This window comes from Cygnus olor, chromosome 4, assembly GCF_009769625.2.
Source record: "Cygnus olor isolate bCygOlo1 chromosome 4, bCygOlo1.pri.v2, whole genome shotgun sequence".
NCBI classification, from domain to species: domain Eukaryota; kingdom Metazoa; phylum Chordata; class Aves; order Anseriformes; family Anatidae; genus Cygnus; species Cygnus olor.
In genome coordinates, this window is record NC_049172.1 from 34,652,270 (window position 1) to 34,671,424 (window position 19,155).

The window sequence follows — 19,155 nt, forward strand, 5'->3', positions numbered from 1 at the left end:
TGATCAAAAGGCTATTTTATTGTTCTAATAGAGTTAGTAGACTTCCGGGTCTTACTGATAGACTAAAACTTGCACTGCAGGGGTATTTTACCAAGCGTTGAGGGAAGGAACTGTCTACGCTGCATTTAAAAAATCTGAATGCTAGCTATTAGAGCAGCTGTAGAAGGTGGACAGACATCTATCGCTGCCACATCATCTGTAGTAAAAGAAAAAGCATCCAAGATGCATATACCAGAAGTAAACAACTGTGCCTGCAAAAGGTAGAGTCCTTGTTTCTCAGACCTTGGTTCTACTTCTCAGTAGTCAAAGCATCCTATTTAAGTGTACTGAGATCTTACCTTTGTAGAAGAGACTGTTACATGTTCCAGATGCAGTAACACAAGTCAGTGTTGCACATAAACAAATGTAAAAAGTCATAATGGAGTGCTGTAGAATAAGTCAAGTTACATAGTAAATGTTATTTAGAGTCCTCCGGAGACTCATTTCTGATGATATAATGGGCCTAAACTTTTTCTCTCTGAGAAAGCTGATTAAAAAAAAAAAATCAGTCACCACAGCACTTGTGTACTACTCTTGCAGCATTACATTTCACTACACTGCATGTAATGGGTTCCTTCTCTTAAACTTCTATCCAGATTGAAGACTTAACAAAAGCATTGATTCTATCCGTATAGATATAGGAAGGACTGTTACTGAGAGAGCTGCAAGATAGCTCAGTAGCTAAGCTTCTTTATGATGTTAATTGCTGTCCTTTCCATGTAGAAGACAGGGTGCTGTGATCTGTCTTAACAAGAGCCTATAGAAAGGGACATCTAGAAACATTTTTTTCTGGAATCTCCTTGCATGCATGATCAGTATGTACCCTCCATTAGGTAAATGTTCTAGGCTAGCTGGTATCAAATTGAGGGACTGAGTAGTTCTGTTGCAGCTGTGGTTATCCCAGCCTGCAGCTGATGTGTTGCTGTAACAAAGTTCCTCCTAGAAGGGTAGAAGACAGGTCTCCAACTCATTTTGAAAACAGAAGTGATGGTGAAGTCAAGTTTTTTGAAGATAATGTTAACTGAATACTATTCTTTATCCAAGAGTTACAATCCAAAGCAAAACACAAGTGGAGGAAGATAGAGGCTCGTTATACATCTTTTATTTAAAAAAAAGTCCATAATGTACATAAAGTCTTAGTTACTGTCTTGCACTTCTACCAATGGTCCTTTTAGTAAAGGCAGTGCCCGGCAATTAAGGTTAAATAGCTTGTATTGAATTGTAGGCATCATGGTGCTACAATTACCTTGGAAATGATGACCAGAGTTAGTAGCTGCAGGATAATTGCAGCAGAGTATGGTTTTATAGAGAACGCTGAAAGCAAAGCCGCTAAATATTAGTTGCTGGGCATATTTATTAGATTTTCACCGATTAGTGAGAAAGTAAAATTGAAGAAAATTAAGGATATATTCTACCCTTAATCAGTTACAGAAAGTACAGGGCTAAAATAATGTTGCTATGTTTTTAAGCAATGTTTGAAATAACCCAAGTCTTAAAAAATTGCTCTTGCCTTAAGAGCTGAGAACAGATGAGGTATGAAACAAGGGAGGAACAAATACTGTTAATGAAAACAGGGACTACTTCTGAATGACTTCTGAATGAACTGGTTCATGAATGTGATAGCATATTACAATGTAACCTCTTGTAGTAATAGTTTTCAGAAGACAAGACAGGTGTCACAGATCTTATTTTTTAAATTCAACAGCAATTGTTAACTGGAAGGTATGACCATGAAAGCTATTGCATTGAAAAATTAACTTTCCTTCCAGCTAAAATGCAGGAATACTGTGCACCTAAAATGGAATAGCTGAATTTAACATAATTCTGGAAAGCTAAGCAATCTTAATTTTCACAGCAAGTGAAATGCTGTGGAAAAAGTCACTAAGACACTCAACTAGTTACTTTGCTCTCCACATCCCCACCCCATTACCATACCTGGTTATTTATACCTAACAGAAATAACCTTAACTATTAAAAAAAAAAAACTGGTTTTTGAAAAGCTAGAGCATAATTGTTACTTAATGGTTACACTGCATGATCTTAGAGGTCTTTTCCAACCTAAATGATTCTACGAGGCACTCCCAGCAGTTCTCATCCTTCAGATGGGTAAAAATGAGCATTGGTAGAAATCCTGTGCACATGCAAGCAATTAAGAGTAGTTTTAGTAGTAGCCATAGTGAGCAAAGAAGCCCCCAGGCCTTGCAAGCTTTTACAAGTTGTTTTTTTTAATTACTCTTTAGAACACATCTGTGACAAAGGTGCCTAGAATCACACACAAATAAGTAGTTCTGATAAGCTCCAAGCAGGGATTCTCTTTTCAATATAAACCTTAAAATACTGAAACTACAAGCACATGTACTAGTTATACACACAATCCCCTCCCTCCGCAAAAAGGAGGGTTGTCTTCATTTGTCATTCACACTCAGAAGTACTAGCAGTGAATCAAATTGAAAGAAAATGAACAGTTTAAATAAAATCTTTAATTGCTTATTTACAACAAAGGCAATGACTTGGCAATTGAAAAGTAGGATTTGCACTTTCCCACTAGCTTCAGATACAGCAAGTACAGTCAACTATAAAATGCGCAGCCTAGTGAGTAAGGCGCAATATTTACATCACACTAGTACTGCAAAATAAGCACTTAAGATGAGTTCACTGTGACAGCCAGCAGTTAAGCATTTATCCAGTAAATGCTAACAATGCTGAAAAAGAATCTTCAGATGTCACTTTATGTCAATGCTCTAGGTTTGTCAGATTGCAAACATGCAATAGTAATAAAAACCTGGTAATGGGATAAAAAAACTGATTTTCTCAGTTTGTAAAAGGTTAAAATGTTTTGATAAATGTTTTTTTCCTTGGTCTGAAATTTAATGACCCAGTAACTCCAGATTTAACTAGCTACTTAACTTTACTTTAGCAAAGGTCTCTTCTGAGGGGGTACACAGAAATCAATTATTACATTTGAACAGGCTATACTAGAAGCATAGTACAGTAATCACAGACACAAATTTATGAATACAAATTACTACAGACATGTTAAGATGTTAAGTTTTAACAGCTTAAAAAATTTAAGTGTTAAAGAATTTATTGCAGCCAAAAATAAAGAAGTAAGTTTTGTTTTCAATTTTGTTTTTGACATTCTTTATTTTCCCCTTCCCACCTAAATATTTTACGGTAGTAACCATTTTAGAAGGATAGGAAAAAAACAGTCAAGTGTAAGTTATTAATTCAAAACCTATCTTCCTGGCTGTCTATTCTGAATGTAAAAGACTAACAAATTACAAGCTAGAAGAACAAGAGATATGCCAGCTGTATGTTCTGGGCATGGAAGTTTGTGGTAAGACCTATAGGGAATGTTGTGTTGTTTTTTTTTTCTTTATAGATTCTTTACAGATCCTCTGTAATTACCTTCATGAAGGAATTTTATTTAGCAATGCAGGAAAGGGAAAAAGATGGCATGTGCACAGAAGTTACCATGTCATCCACGCACCGTTCAGCCTTGTCCTATCATTAATAGGACAACCAAAACCAATATAAGGAGTCTTTGCTACTGACCTCCTTAAATTACATTCTTGAAATTAACATTTCCCCCAGTAGTAGTATTTACAGTTCATGTTTAGAAGAGCATAGTATTTTTCAAGTTTCTTTCGTATTAATAGAAGTCAGTGTAGTTTTGCCATACTGTGTAACAGATAATATAAACATTTAACAGTTTAAAGAGTTGATTCTTAGGTTTCTTCAGAAACTTGTACAGTATGCATGTTTTATATTCACAGGGTAGTCAGATACATCCATTATAGACTCAGAATTAAGATGTCAGTTACAGCCATATCCTCTTCCTGTCCGTGCAGTGGCTGTTCCAAGCTACTCGACTTCCATCGCTAATAGCGTATGTTAACAGAAGGTGTGTGGCAAGTACACAACAGACTTGTTGACGCATTCAAAGAAAAGGCAAGTCTAACTTCTATCCGAAGCTTTCTCTAATAAGTTGTGCTCTAGTTCAGGTGATTCCTTAGTGTCTCGAATAGCAGGAGTGTTATAAATACCATCAACTGCAGGGACCGTCGTTGGTGTTGTGAGAGGTGTCACAGTGTGTCCAAACCCCTGGTAATGACCCATGGGTGAAGATGGCATTGAAGAAGCATCAGAAATAGGGTCTTGAGTAGATGAAGACAGTAAACTTGTATGCTCGTTTTGTTCATGATCCTCAGCAAAAAATATTTTTCTTGGCTGGCCCAGAACCGTCCTTCCTAGAATTACACCAAATGAAAATGCATTTTAACACTTACAGCGATACACCAAGGTCTTCAAACACACAAACTTTAAAATAGCCATGTTAAATTAGAAGATTAGTCTTCGTTTTAGAAGAGTTTTACATGGCATTGTTATCTTCAGTCAATAAAAGGATGTCTTTCCATTTGGGGGGGGGAGGGGTGGGAGAGGAAGACATCCCCCTCTATTCTACCTAAAACATCTGAAACTCACACTGAGATATGTATATTTAAAAGAAAAATTAAAAACTAGTCACTCAACTCAGGATTAGTGGGAAGAGCAAAGTGCCAGATATCCTATGAAATCCTTTAGGGATGCAGCTGCCATGAATTTGGTATGGGATGTTCTCAATGTACTATAGAGATGGCTAATTAATAGTACAAAATGAAGCTGGAAAAATGCATACACTGCTAACAGATCATACACATCTGTCTGTTACTCACCAACATTTCGAACCTGTTCTGATATATCTGCCCTTATATCAGAAATATCCCACATTGCAAGGAAAGAGTCGAAGCATGACCCTTCTTCAGCTTCTTGAACATAAGGTTTATAGGAGAAACTGTAGTGATGTGCAATAGCAGCCAGGAACATCTCAACACAAATGATAAAATCCTGCAACAAGGAGAGGTATTAATTAATACTTATCATTCATAACTAGAGAAAAATAGCTCCCAGGTTTCTTCTACCGTTTAAAGACTGATAGCAATGGCACTGGGATGCTGACATCAGCTGCTTTTTCACTGGAGATTCTTGGCAGGTATCAGAGCGCCACGTGTACTACATACATACTGGAACAAGTCCTTGCTGGACAGACCGACTTGCTGAGAAGTGGAGAGTCAAAAAGAACCAGCTTTATAATGTACTCTTTTCAAGAACAGTCACAAGGATATCCAACAAAAGTATTTAGTTGGGCCGCATTCCTCCCACACAACACATGGATATAGAAGTAGTGAGTAGAAACCTCACTTGGGGTGACCAGCTGAAATTTGGTCCAACTTTTAAATAATTCACTAAGATATGACAGTATTTGCTTGAAATCAGCTACATCATCCTACATAAAGCAATTTCTCCTATGAAGTAATAGTCTGCTCCTACCTGTAGGCCTGTAGCCACAGCTTCCACACTTTGCCATTCCCAGGTGCGTTTCTCAGAAATAACGCCAACTTTCACCAGCAGTGCAATAAGCACAGCTTGCCTGTAAAGATTCCTAATTGTTATTATTGTTGTAACAGTGGTGCCTACAAACCACCAAGCAAATCTGCTAAACAATGCATGTTTGCAGGTATATGCATGTACGTACGTAGCAAGAATCTTATAAACAAACTTGCTATTTGTATATTTAGACTTTAAAAGGAGAAAAACAAAATGAAGTAGGCTTGAAGAAAATCTTAATTCAACCATGGTGCTAAAGACCAACAGAGAAGACAGCTAAAGAAGAGTTTGTTGTTCCAGGTGTTTATTAGAACAAGTTGCTTCTCTATCAGGATGTTAAAGCAGCCCACAGAGTAACGGTCAACTAGTCAAATGCATTCACTCATTAGTAGCTAAGTGTGAGCAATGCTTAAAAAAATACAGAAAATAACTGAAAAGTTAAAAAATCATTTTGAAATAACTGCAAGTGAGGATTCTAAAATAAATTACGTTCTTGAGAGTCACCTTACAAAACACCAAGTCTGAACTCATCTCAAGTGAATGAGACTGCTGTGTCCAAAATACTGATATCCTTTTCCCCTTGCAGCACTTCACCAAGATTGTGGCTAGACATTTTGGAGCCTCTAACCTCAGTGATGCCAATCCAGCATTTTCTGTTCTTCTATGACTCTACTCTGAGAGCAAGAAGTAATGAGTAAACAATTCACTTACCAGAAAGACACAAAAACTACCATCTTCACACAAAGGAACTTGCCAACAGGTTGGATGGGGTTCAGTTCTTCACGTAGTACTTTATAAAACAGCACCAGACAGTACATAGCAAACTAACAGGGAAAAGAAACGAAGAAAAGCTTTAAAATCTTTGAAATCCTTGTTTATTTTGAGATGTTTCACAGCATCTCTTCAGTTCCAAAAATACCACAGTATGATGCAAACTTAAGAAGCTAGAAACCAGGACATTTAGAAAGGAAATTCTGGACTTACTGAATCTCCATCCTTATTGTGTTAAAGCAGAATTATTTTTTTTGCCTGAAATTGTGTTTCTGAAATGTATCATATTGTCAGACAAAGACTGAGGTCATCTGTCTACAAACTAAAACAAGGCATGGGAAGCTCCCATAAGATCTTTTCAATGCCAAGTGCAGCTCTACAGAAAATGGCATAAAAAGTGGGTGTTCTTTCAGGCTTCTGTTAAGGATGCCTGAAAGGTTCTTTCTATGAGAAAAGAGGCAAGGAATACAATCTTCATTGCAAAACTGAGCAATCTGAACTGCAAGCAACCAAACTAATGTATAGCCAAACAAAAGTAATTGATCTCCCCTTTTCAGGGACATTCTTCTAGCCTATTACTGCAATTTTTTTTTAAGCAACCGTGTCACCCTGGACACAAAGAAGCATGTGCTGCTGCTGGGACTGCTGTCACAGCAGAAAGCAGTTACAGCTCATTCTCTAACAGTCACCCAATAAACACAGCTGTGGCAGCCAGAGGACACCCTGATCAGATGGGATGTCATGCTGTTATGATATCTGCTGCTGTTGCCAGAGGTGCTGCAGCAGTTCACGTGTAACGTGCTCTAGGTGAAGCAGCAAATGATTCCTCCACTTTCCTAGCCAGCCACCAAATGCCCTCTCTGACCTCCACGATGAAATTTCTAGGCCTACAGGCTGACGTCTTACCCTTTCCCCATCACATGGCAGCTGAGCCAAGAGCCTTCTGGCTACTGCAGTCAGGGGCTTTCACACTGGAATAACTTCCCCTCTCTAAAACGCACATGCTCCAAGTCTCTTAGGGGTAATTTCAAATTAAAAGCTAAATTGCCACGGACTCCCGAGTATCCCTTTTCCTTAAAATCCAAATATTGGCTAGAGAGACAAGAAAACCTTATAATTATGCAGTCTTTTTCCTTCAAAGACCAGGTGTTAGGCTAGCATCTCTGCACTGTGTGCATGGCTTCTGTTTTTTCTGTCAAGGCTGTTACCACTAGCTTTGCAACGGTATTTTGAACAAAGCCGCAGGGATTCTCTGTATGTGTGCTGGGAGGAAGCTAGCAAGGTGAGTGGAGTCTTGTCATCTGCAGAGGGGAAAAGTTTGCAGCTGTAGCATGCCTGGGGTCTTCTGACAACTTCATCGAGTAGTTTGGGGTAGAGAGGTGGGACACTAGCGATTTATTGAGCTTAGAAGTCAAAATAATGTCTAAAGACTAAAGTCTAAAGTTTAATAAAGTCTAAAATAAAATTTTAGATTGTTGTCCTAGCGTTCTGTACAGAGTATTTAAAAGATACGAAGAACAAGAATTAGAATGAAATATTCTACCTATAAGAATTACCAGACATTCATGCAATTACTCTCAACAGTTCACATAAGAAGAATTACATAATACTAACATGACTTAAAAGAGCAAAAGATATACTTCTGATACTCACTAGCTGTGACATGTTGTTAAGTATAACCAAGTAAGTCCAAGCATTGTTGAAGCTGAAGTTTCCTTCGTCATACACGTCCACTAGCTCACAAATTCTGAAAGAATTTTTAGAATTAATCACAACACAGTACACTAACACTTTCTTGAAATGCTAAACCTTCATCACATCAATTAACTGTTAGAATCCAAAATCTGTTTTGGTACTAAAATACGAGCAATAGGGGTCTGCACAAGAATCACTTTCCAACAGTATATTAAGTTTATATTGTATTTTTCCCAGAAGAAACAATGTTTGAATATCATAATATATATAGGTAAGTCTTTTTTTTTTATTATTATTTTTAGCCCAAAAAAGGAGAATGAAAATGCAGGGCTAACACATCCCATTGCTGAACGGGATATTTATTTACATGGATATTCTTTGTGAATAACAACTTTTTCACAGTCCCACAGAATTAACAGCACCGATCATCAATACAAAGTTTGTGAAAGTAAGCTTTAAACATCAACACACAGAACTGCCTGCTATTCCTTTACAACAAGAAATTATATGGTATGTACAAAGGCACAAAGTCAGGCTTATCACATGCAAAGTTTAGTACAATTTTAAAAGTTATGTGAAACTTGGCATTAAAAACACCCAGTTGTTAAAACCAGAGAAGAAGTAGGAGGAAAAGAAGACTCTAAAATTAAGAGATTGGTGCTCTAAAACATCTTTCCCACATAAACAGTACTTTATATCCTCCCCCACTTCTTTCAGCAGCAGGCATTAACTATTTATTTAAATTCTGCAAATAGTCGTTTGCAATAGAAGCCATAAAGAAACCAAAGGCTGATGCAAATTGCTGGGACCCATTTAGAACGTAACACAACTAGTCTGCTTTCAAGCTGCATTGCTTCAATACAAAGGGCATGAAAATTCTTTCCAGTGTAACTCAGAATTACGTTCTGAAGACCAAGGTTAATTATTTATGAGCGTACTTACAAAGCAATAATGGTGGTAAATGGTCTGACAACAGTGTACTGCAAAACACCCAGTTTACATCTAAATAATAAAACTCTGCAAGAGAAACAAAAAATTCATTGTACAAGAATTTAAAGACAATTCACTTATGGAAATGTCCTGTTCTCAGGGGTTTCACTATTTCACAGTAATTTCAACTTAGCTTACTTCCAGGACTTCAGGCTACAGTTTACAGTGTGCATAAGCACAACGGAATAGACCTTTATAGATCCATACAAGAAAATACTTGGCGATACCACTTCCAGCTATGGAAAGATTCTGTCTGGGCTGAACAAAGAGAATGAAATTTTCACTTCAAGGATGTTTCGGAATCACATTCATAGTTTGTCTTTAACATTAAAGCAACTTTATGAAAATCTCTTGAGAGAGAAGGAAAACTTATTATGCTGCTCATCAGAGTAAACATGCAGAAACAAGCAGCTCATGGGCATATGGATTTTCTTTCCTCCCTCAGGTGTGGAAACAATATGCTATATGGCATCACCGAGTCAACGTGAGGTTTGTGGCAAACATTCTATGACAGCAAAAAAAGCAAATTCCAAGAGACCTTTTTCCAATATTTTTCAAAAATATCAAATCATTCTCCAGCATCAGGTGCTGAACAATGTATGTTAGTAACTACATGTGATTTCTAAGATGTTTTACAGCTAGATCAAAACATGTTCACAGCTGCTTTCAGTAGGAGTTCATCACTGATAAACGAAATGCGTGCAAACCACAGACCAGTGCCAAGCAACAACAACAGTTATATTACTAAATATTAAAACGTTTGTATCTGATTACACAGCTTAAAATTGTAAGGTGCCATCATATACTCACTCTCCCATAGCCCACGATGGACAACAACACAGGGGCGGCAGATGTCTCTGCTGATCTTTCGCTTCTATTATTAATACAAGGTTTGGATACCGGTTGGTTAGGTAATTTGAAAGAAAAACCATAAAATTATAGATGACATAAGCTTCATAGCATTCTCGACATGTATCCACATATATTGCAATGTTGGGGTATTTCAAAGCTATCCACTGCAAGAAGAGAGGTACACAAAAGGTTACGTGCAAGTAAGGCAAAAGCAATTCCAATGACAACACTGGCTGCCTAGTTCAGCCAGACACACTTCACTAGGCAGGAGGCAGTAAGTAAAATAAACTTGAAGTTTTTGTCTAGTAAGAGTGTGATGCTACAGCTAGAAAGTAGCATACTGTAAAAATACAAGTAGAACTTCAGATTGCATCTCTGCTGCTTCAAATGAAAGCAGGCTTAAAGCACTGCACGAGAGGTGCTCTATATCTCTCCCAACACAATGCAGTCTTCAATTTAAAAGTAACTGTGGAGATGGTTCCCCATGCATGACCTACTCCTATCAGGAGGGGACAAGAAACAGTTTCCTGAAATTTGCATATTCCTGTCAATATGGATATGAAAACTAACTTTGTAGTCCTTTGGTACAAAGTTCATTTCCTATGTAATGCATAAATGTTTGCTCCAGCATGTTTGCAAAATATATGAAGACAGCAGCTGATTAGCTTTCAAGTGGTAGTCATCGCTCCAACCTAAGCATTTCAGACAGAAAATTGCTTTTTGTTTTTGTCTGGCAAAACTGTAATTATGGATCAGCTGCCAGAGCTTTCCATTTTTTATTTTTGAGTATTACTCTGTTCTTGAACTGTTAAGTGCAGCCTGTGCAAGTGGTTTACTTCATTTTATTGGTTTGTGTTTTGTCTCCCAAACAGAGGCAGGTATTTTGAGTTTACTGTGCTTCCCTAGGTTGTAGTGGTGTGAATGTTGTGCCTTCTCAGACCTTCTTATTCGAACTTCAGGAAGATGCTTGGCTTCCTCATTGCAGTTAGGAAATACTAGAGACGGCAGCTACTACAACATTTTTATGGAGCACGTGATGCTGCATCACAAACTGTTTGAACCTGAGAATTTTATGTTCAGCTCAGATTCTATACTCTAGTAGAACACCATACTTGCAGCAACACCCATAGGATCCCAGAGTTTGGGGAAAGATTTAAATACCTGCCAGAAATGCCCTTGGGCCCTGGCTAGAGCTCACGTAATTAGCTGGCATTTTACTTCCAAAGAAAATTTCTGTGCTTGAAATTGAAATGTCAATCTGAGGTAGTTGATATTCCCCATGTGAAACAGATAGTGTTGCCTCCTCTACCCTCCTTTTCCCCCCGTCACTAAATCCCACTCTTTGAAAAAAAAAAAGTTCCTGAAAACCTATCTTTTATGGGAGAAATGTAAGTATTTGCAATGCCAGGAGGTGATAACAACATGTAAATACACATCCTGTACAATCCACGGATTTAGCACACTGCTTAGCTGTAGCTCAAGTCATCTCTATGCATGGAGCCACACGTGGCACACTTAGACGAACAATATCTGGTATGGCAGAACCCGTCATATAAAAGTATTGAGAAGTGTTTTTTTTTCTGGGATCTTGTCCTTCATCCCCTGACGCAATAAGGAAGAATGTAAGCACTAAACGTATCTCAGAGCACTGAGCATATCTGGTCAAGAGGTTTCCAGTTCAGCTCTTACTGAAGGTGGAAGGACCAAAAGCAAGCACTTATCCCCATTTCTACGTTGGTCATAAGGGGTATTTGACAACTGAGAGGGTTAGATGGGGTTGCAAAAGTAATCCCACAAGATCCACGACAAGCACGTAATATCGTTAGAACTACGCTTCTGATGTACTCTGTAAACAGGAGTGAAGAGAAGTTTCTAGGACCGTGGCTCTCCATGCAGCATTGTCTCTGCTGTGACACCGTTTTCCCTCACCCCCACAGCAAACAGTTTTACGGGGCTGTTACCAGTAAGAGGACGCTTACACTGTCTAAACTGTAAATCGGCACCATCCACAGAATCCTGTCACAATAACAAAAGAACATTCAATTACTAGACGTACTTTTAATCTGAATCAAATTCAACATTTGCAGCAGAGGTAAAAGGCGAAACGCTACCTTATTATCGGTTTCTGCAGCTCAGGCTGAGTGTAATGGACGAGGTGCTGCAGTATTCCCCAGAGAGATATGGGTATGGTCATGAGGAGAAATATCCCGGCGATAAACCATGCCTTGGTGTGGATGCCAACCTCGAAGAGAAAGAGAAGAGCGGGATGTCAAAGTTTTGGCGTTAATCGTTTGAAGTACTGGTAGTATAGCATGAAAAATGTTGGTTTTTTTTTAAAGTGTTGGTAGTGTAATAAGAAAAATGTATTTTTTTTATTGTTAACTTTGAGTTTTAAGACGGATATTCGGTATACGTTGCGATAGTTAGTTTTTCTGCACCTCGTTTTGCAGTACCTGATTCCCAACGTCCCCCCGGCTACCTGTTGATCTGAGCACCTCACTTAAAAGCCAAGGATGGGAAATCTGAACGAAAACACCGGCTCCCTTCAACACATTTTAGGAGTTAACACTTCAGCTCTGCCCTGAGCGGCACCAGCGGCGGAGGGGAGCCTCTCCCGCACCCCGCCGGCCCCCGGGCAGGCAGCGAGGCGGCTGCCGTGAGGGGACGAGGGGACGAGGCCCCGCCGCCCCCCCCCGACCGCTCACCTCCAGCTTCTGCAGCTCCCAGACGCAGAGCGGCACCACCACCAGCAGCCCCACGATGTACAGCAGCACCACCAGCGGCCGGATCCAGCGCCGCCAGTTGCCGCAGGTGCACGGCATGGCCGCCAGCCCTCATCTGCCGCGCCCAGAGGTGACAGAGCGGCACCGCGACAGGGCGCGACAGGGCGCGACAGGACCCGGCCCGCCGCCACACACCGCCCCCGCCACACTTCCGCCCCGCCCCGCTTCCGGCTTCGCCCCCTCCTCGCCCAGCCCGGCGCCCATTGGCTGTTCGCCACGCCCGTCGCGGGTGCCCTGCCCCGCAGAATGGTTGCTACCACCTACCCCCCCCCCCCCCCCCCCCCCCCCCCCCCAGCCGGCAGCAATGGACTCTCCCGCAGTCCCGACCCGCGGTTGGGGAGGTGGCGCGCGCCGGCGGCAGGAGCGCTCGGGCGCGCGCGGCGGGGACCGTTATTCCCGTCGGTTAATCCCACTATTCCCGCTAGTGAGGGTCCTGACACGACTCCTCCGGAGCACACCCGAGTGACACAAAATACATACCAAGCTTCTAAGCGTTTGCTGGGCGTTTGTTTTTCAGACTTACTAAGCGCCTCTTGAGGGCTGCCGAAACGCCCCTTAGCTCCGCATCGGTCACTGACAGGGTACGGGGCGCTGAGCTGCGTGAGGACCGCTGGTGGTGCTCAGCCAAATTTCCAAGGGAAAGGCAGCTCTAAGTCCACAGAAGGAGCCAAAAGCAGACTCTTAAACGTTTGAGGTGTGACTAAGCAGTGTGTGCTGCAAGGAGCCACGCGGAGGATGAGGTACTAAGGAACAGTAACGTGGGTCTCTCTGTGTAAATCTCTGATTTATTTATTTATTTATTTTTAATGTCTGCAGCAATTGTTTGCCCAGGCTTTCCACTCTTAATTTACCAATGCCCCAGACATTTATTGAAATAGTGAAGCTATGTAGTTTTCTTAATATTCACAATACTCTGTATTGTGGAAATGACTGAAAATGTATTTCCATTGGATGGATGCAACCTGAAAGGAAAGTTCCTATTCAGTAAATGGTAAAACCCTTCAAACTTCTCAGACTGCTTCTCCCAGAATCGACATAACTGGTAGTGTGGGGCCAGAGGCCTGTTTCCAAGACCTCTTTTTGCCCTTGCCATGCTCCACAGCTGTGGCACCTAATGGTTTGTGAGGACACCTGGCTGAGGCGGCAGCTCAGCTCAGCTCAGACAGAAGCGTTCAGTTCTTTGGCATTTCAGTTCTAAGCTGCCAAAGCAACAGCTGCTCATCTCCTCCAAGGAGATGAAGGTGTGGCTGAATTCAGCGCCAAAACCAACAGCCAAACTATGTTGGTTTAGCCAGAGGTGGACACTGTGGTAATGGGCTGTTAAATTTTCCTTCCCCATCCAATGTCTTAGGAGGCAAAGCAAGCTAAGGTAGCAGTGATACCCTCAGTAACTGGTAGGCTCCTCTACAAGTGAGGGCAGAGTTCTGTGATCCTTTCTTTTCTGCCTGGTTATCATCCGTTTCCTTTAGCTTACTACTTCCATTTCCTTCCATTATGTAGAGTTTAGAAGAATGATCTGAATTAGTTAGCCATGACCACATTAAGTAAAAAGCCTGATATTTCAATTGCCATTTCTCAATTTTTCTACTGGTCAATGAATTAGCTGCAAATTTAGTTTTAATGTTTAAGGATAGAAAACAGTTTAACGAAACTGAAAGATCATCTCTGCATTACAGATAAAATAAAAATTCAGTAGAATTTGCTCAAGGTTATGGCAGACTTGTGAACAGAGTCTTGTTCACTGATACTGGCACTAAATAATTCTTCCCATATTGTTTTGAGCTGAAATACTAAAATTCTATATTGTATTACCAAATTAGTGCTCGGGTGCCTATTCTGCAAAGCCTTTGGTCTTAGTACGTAACAAATTCTTGATGGTACAAGAAGTATGTCAGTCAGACGCTACCAAACTCAGTCATAGTGAATGATGAAAAGTATCTAAATATAAATACTTTTCTTAAGCATGTTACAGACATAATAGCAAATATTTCCAGCGTTTCCAGAAAAGCAGACAACACAAATGCTGAAATACTAGGAATAACTACAATAACTTATCTGTAAATAATGTATCTAAAATGACTGGAAACATTTTATATCATTAATGAATAAGCACGTTGTTTACAAAACATTTTGGGTTTTTTAAATTTCTCCAGTAACTGGTACATTGAAAGCAAAGCACTGTTGTTTTGTTTTGCTGTTTTGTTTTTAACTTCCCTAAGAATATCAAGCTGAGAGATGGTCTCTTAGTGATGTTCTTGGTTCTTGTATCGTTTGTGGTACTTTGGGGTTTCTTCAGCACTAACTGACCTAAAAAATCCTTGGGGAGAATTTCAACACTTAACAGACTTGAAATCATTGTTTTCGGCTTATCCGGTCTTTTTTCTGTTTACTCATATTTTGTGTGCTTGCCTCAGGTTCCAAAGTAGACTTCTTTACAAGAACAAGTCACGTTTCTTTATAATCAGGTTTCTTAGAAAGCAAAATTTAACACAATTGTGTTATGTCTTTGCTGGCCTGACCTCCCCCTCTAGCAAACTCCAACATACGTTCCTTTACGTTTTTTGAAGGCTGGTAAAGGAGAAGCAGCCGAACTAATGCTTACCTTTATCCTCCAGAAGGAAAGGAGCCTCACTTTACACATACTGCTATCACAAGAATACTCACTGGTCAGTCACTGTGGGTTGGTTTTAATTAATATTACATTAGAAGAATGTTGGACTAGAGAACCTCATAAATATTTTCAGTCCTGCTGTCAGACTTCATGTGCTGCCCCAGGGGACTGGTATGCTAGTCTGATTCTATGCAAGAAATGTAATAAGGTTATTAACTTGGGCACCCCTCTCCAGTGGTAGCTGTTACATAAAGGCATGCTGTAAATTTGTAAGTAAATGTAATTCCTGAAAAAATGTTAAAGAAATGCATTTCTGCAAGTAGATTCTTTTGCATACTTTCAGAAAGTTTTTGTACAAAATATATGAGAAGTAGATAGCTTTTTTAACCAGAAATCTGAAGCTTTATGGTATTTTTACAGTATAGAGGGAAAACAGGTTTTCTACTAATTCAGGTCAAAATAACTGAGCAAGTAGTGCTCAAGCAACTTTGAAAAATGCCAGCACTTTCCTAGAATATGTAAATAGGAATGTCTTTCATGGGAGAGGGGAAACAATCATTCCGTTCTACTTAACTGTAGTAAGTCCATTGTGCATGAGGAAAAAAAAAAAAAGGTGTCTCAGTTACACTGGGAAGCAGCTAGCATGATCAGAAGTTTAAAATACAAATTCTGCCAGGAAATAATAAAATAATTGTGATTAGAGAAGTCTTAAAGGAAACAAGATAAATGTGTAAGCAAAGATAAAAATTGTATTCCATTATTTTTGATGTAGATATCACAAACATGCTGAAACTGCAGCAAGGGGAATTGGGGTACTTAAGCACTGGAACAGGTTAGTTTCTGTGATGCCCAACATTGAAGTTTCTTGTTCGGAATCTACTTCATGTCTCAGAACTTATTATTATTTTTTTTTTTCATCAGAAAGAGGAACTATTCTTGTCTGTGGGGTACTATTGTTATGTTGTGTCTCTACGAAATACCTTTTCCACCACTGTTTTTTAACAGAACTGAGGACACGTTCTATCTCTGTTGCGCCAAGCTTCCATTGTAAAGAACCAATTCCACTTTTAAAATAACTTCATAACCAAAACGATTTTGTAACAGAAGTGAATGTGAGTTGATAATATGTCCCTCAAAATGTAGCATTATGGTGAGATGGTAGTTATAAACACTCTTGTCTCCAGTCTTGTTTCAGCAACAGAGGAAATACAAGGTATATGAATTCATATCCTCACACATGAATTTATAATTTTTCAAAGTATTGTGCAGTGAGAGAAAAGATCACTTTTCCAAGTGTTGTGTGGGTTTTCAGTGAACTAGCACTATAGTTTGGGACTAGTGCTGTCTCCAGAACACACACAAAACCCCTTGTTTTCAGTAAGAGGATGCACATGAAATACTACTAAAAACCGAGCTGACAGGGTTCATCTTCACTAACTATTAAGGCTTCTAATAGCAGAGAAAAGAGCAACAAAGCTACCCTCCAGAAGTTGGAGGTAACAGCTGTGCTAGTAGCATTTTCCACTACTGGAAAGACCGATGTGTTGACTGATTGACTGTTGATGTCAATCATTATGTACATTCTGCTCTCATGAATTTCAAATTTATTTAAAAGAGTTATGTCAAAACATAATAAACTGGGATTATTCCTTACTATATGGAAACCTATAAATAATTTACTAAATTAAAATAGCAAAGAAAATAGACTATTTTATAATTGCTGTTGGAAAACTGTGGCATATTTTATTCATGAATTATATTTTTATTTATACGCCATTAACTTGATAGGCTTCCTCATTTTTCTTACTTTGTATTACACAAGTGTTGACCCTCAGTGATAACTAGGCTGTCCATCTTGGCTGCTTAGAATTTCTCTGTGGGGTGGGCAGGATTAAACGTAAATTCTCCCACAGTCAAAATCACTGTTTTCCCCTCTTGTATTGTGTGTTGTGGTAACATTACTGTCAGCCTTTTGAGGCATGCTGCTGATTAGTTCACGCTCTGCTCTGGTGGTTACTCACACCAGCAACCTTACTAATGCATTTTTATTTCATTTTATTAAAACTTAATGAGAGTTAAAACTCAATATGCTGTCTTGAGTGTTACCAGTACTAGACTTTTTTCTCTCAATTTTCTGTCACACTTCTATCACAAGGCTGTCATCAGTTCTAAGAAATTGATCTTATGGAAATGCTACCATCGCATTCTGATTATTTCCTTGCTTCTTTTGTGGATGATCATTGAAGGGAATGGCTGTTCAGCTCCAGAAGCATTTGTAGACAGCAGTTTGGGTGATAATTTGAGACGTGGCTTCTTTGTTTTCAAGATTACTTAGATTTTTTTCTTAGCTACCTGGGGACTTGTGAGCTACTTACTATCCCTAGGCTGCTTTGTATTTTAAAGCGTGAGCTCCTGTTGCAGTGAGTGGACATGTGTATTTGCTTAGCAAAGTTCTGGCAGAGTTTTATACATTTATGTATGATGTCTCAAAATATATTAAGCAATATAACAGGTAGGGGCTGTATAAAAGAAAGTGGTGAACATGAAATAATCAAGTATAAATAATCCTCATACACAATTCCTCGGAAGGGCACAGCTATCATTCCTGTGATTTGTTAAAATACAGAATGAATGTATGCCATGTGTTTGGAAATTCAGTAAGACGATTGTGAAGTCTTCTTGCCAGTTGGTTCTCAAAGGAAGGATCTTCCATCCTGTTGAATTCTGTGACAGAGAAACCTTTCCAAAATTTTATCGCATTTGACTTCCAGTAACAAACACATGACGTTCAGATTTTAACGAATTCAATATACCTCTTGGTGAAAAGTCAACACTCATTGGGATGTTTCTATAACAAAGAGGGCTGTTTGGTATGATTTGTTAAGGAGCCCATTTTTACAGTGAGGGTGACTGAGCAATGGAACAGGCTGCCCAGAGAGGTTGTGGAACCTCCCCCCTTGGAGACTCAAAAGCCGTCTTGGGCAACCAGCTCTAGGTGGCCTTGCTTGAGCAGGGGAGTTGGACAAGGTGACCTCCAGAAGTCCTTTCCAATCCCACCATTGTGTGACTATGGCACTCAGAGGAATAAAATCTATGCCAGAGCAGTATGGAAGGAGAGGTGGAAAAGAAGCTGCTCACCACCTTCTCTACAATTGAATTTTTCAACTCTGACAAAGGTCATTGTGGTGGTTTTACTGTGCTAGGCAGCTGAACACCACAACCGCTCTCTCACTCCCCCTCCTTAGATGAGGAGGGGAAGAAGTAAAGGAAAGAACAACTCACGGGTTGAGATAAGGGTAATTTAATTAAAGGAAAAAAGAAATAATTATTAAGGAAAGATTATGATTAATTAAACAATTTAACTAAAGAAAAAAAAAAAGGAAAGGGGAAAAGGGAGGGGGAAAGGGAAAAACAAAACAAAACAAGTAAAGGCTATGTGGAAGTGCAGAGGACAGAAATTACTCTCTACTTCTCAAAAATGAGCGATGCTTGACCATGTCCTTGAAGCAGGGCCTCAATGCACGTAGCCGGTGTTCGGGAGGAGGACAGACGTTTTCACAACGAGAGCCCACCCCTCTCCTCTTCTTCTTTTTTCCACCTTTTATTGCTGAGTGTGACATCATATGGTATGGAATATCCCTTTGGTTGGTTTAGGTCAGCTGCCCTGGTGATGTTTCTTTTCTCACTTTTTTGCCCACCCCTAGGAGGGTTAGAGAGAGTCCTGATGCTGTGCCAGCACTGCTCAGCAGCAGACACAACACTGGTGTGATACCACTGTTCTAGCTACAAGTGCAGAGCACAGCACTGTATGGGCTGCTGCAGGGAAAGTTAACATCCCAGCCCGACCCAGTACACTTCCATACCCCATAATCTGTGAAGCAAGAAAACTGTCATGTGGAAAATGTATAGAATTAACCACTTTTTTTTATTATTATTATTTATTATTAAGCACAGAAATGTACAAATTTATAGAAAACAGCATTACCT

At 39.7% G+C, this 19,155-nt stretch overlaps 1 protein-coding gene across 1 annotated transcript; it reads right to left on the bottom strand.

Moving 5' to 3' along the window:
* Positions 1 to 2,499: 2,499 nt before the first annotated feature.
* TMEM184C (transmembrane protein 184C) lies at positions 2,500 to 12,845 on the bottom strand. Its single transcript, XM_040556627.1, has 10 exons — positions 12,480 to 12,845; positions 11,886 to 12,016; positions 11,754 to 11,790; positions 9,733 to 9,938; positions 8,875 to 8,949; positions 7,891 to 7,984; positions 6,178 to 6,290; positions 5,410 to 5,509; positions 4,755 to 4,926; positions 2,500 to 4,289 (listed from the first exon to the last, which is right to left on the bottom strand). Exons 1-10 carry the CDS (start codon positions 12,594 to 12,596, stop codon positions 3,997 to 3,999), a joined length of 1,338 nt encoding a protein of 445 aa, XP_040412561.1. The 5' UTR covers positions 12,597 to 12,845; the 3' UTR covers positions 2,500 to 3,996.
* Between the last annotated feature and the right edge of the window lie 6,310 nt (positions 12,846 to 19,155).

Excerpts from the sequence above, each read along its gene's own strand:
- TMEM184C (XM_040556627.1), bottom strand. The coding sequence starts at position 12,596 with ATGCCGTGCACCTGCGGCAACTGGCGGCGCTGGATCCGGCCGCTGGTG. Across the intron at positions 12,017-12,479 it reads GGGAGCTGCAGAAGCTGGAG|GTTGGCATCCACACCAAGGC; the intron begins GTGAGCGGTCGG and ends TTTCTCTTCGAG. Across the intron at positions 4,927-5,409 it reads CTGTGGCTACAGGCCTACAG|GATTTTATCATTTGTGTTGA; the intron begins GTAGGAGCAGAC and ends TCCTTGTTGCAG.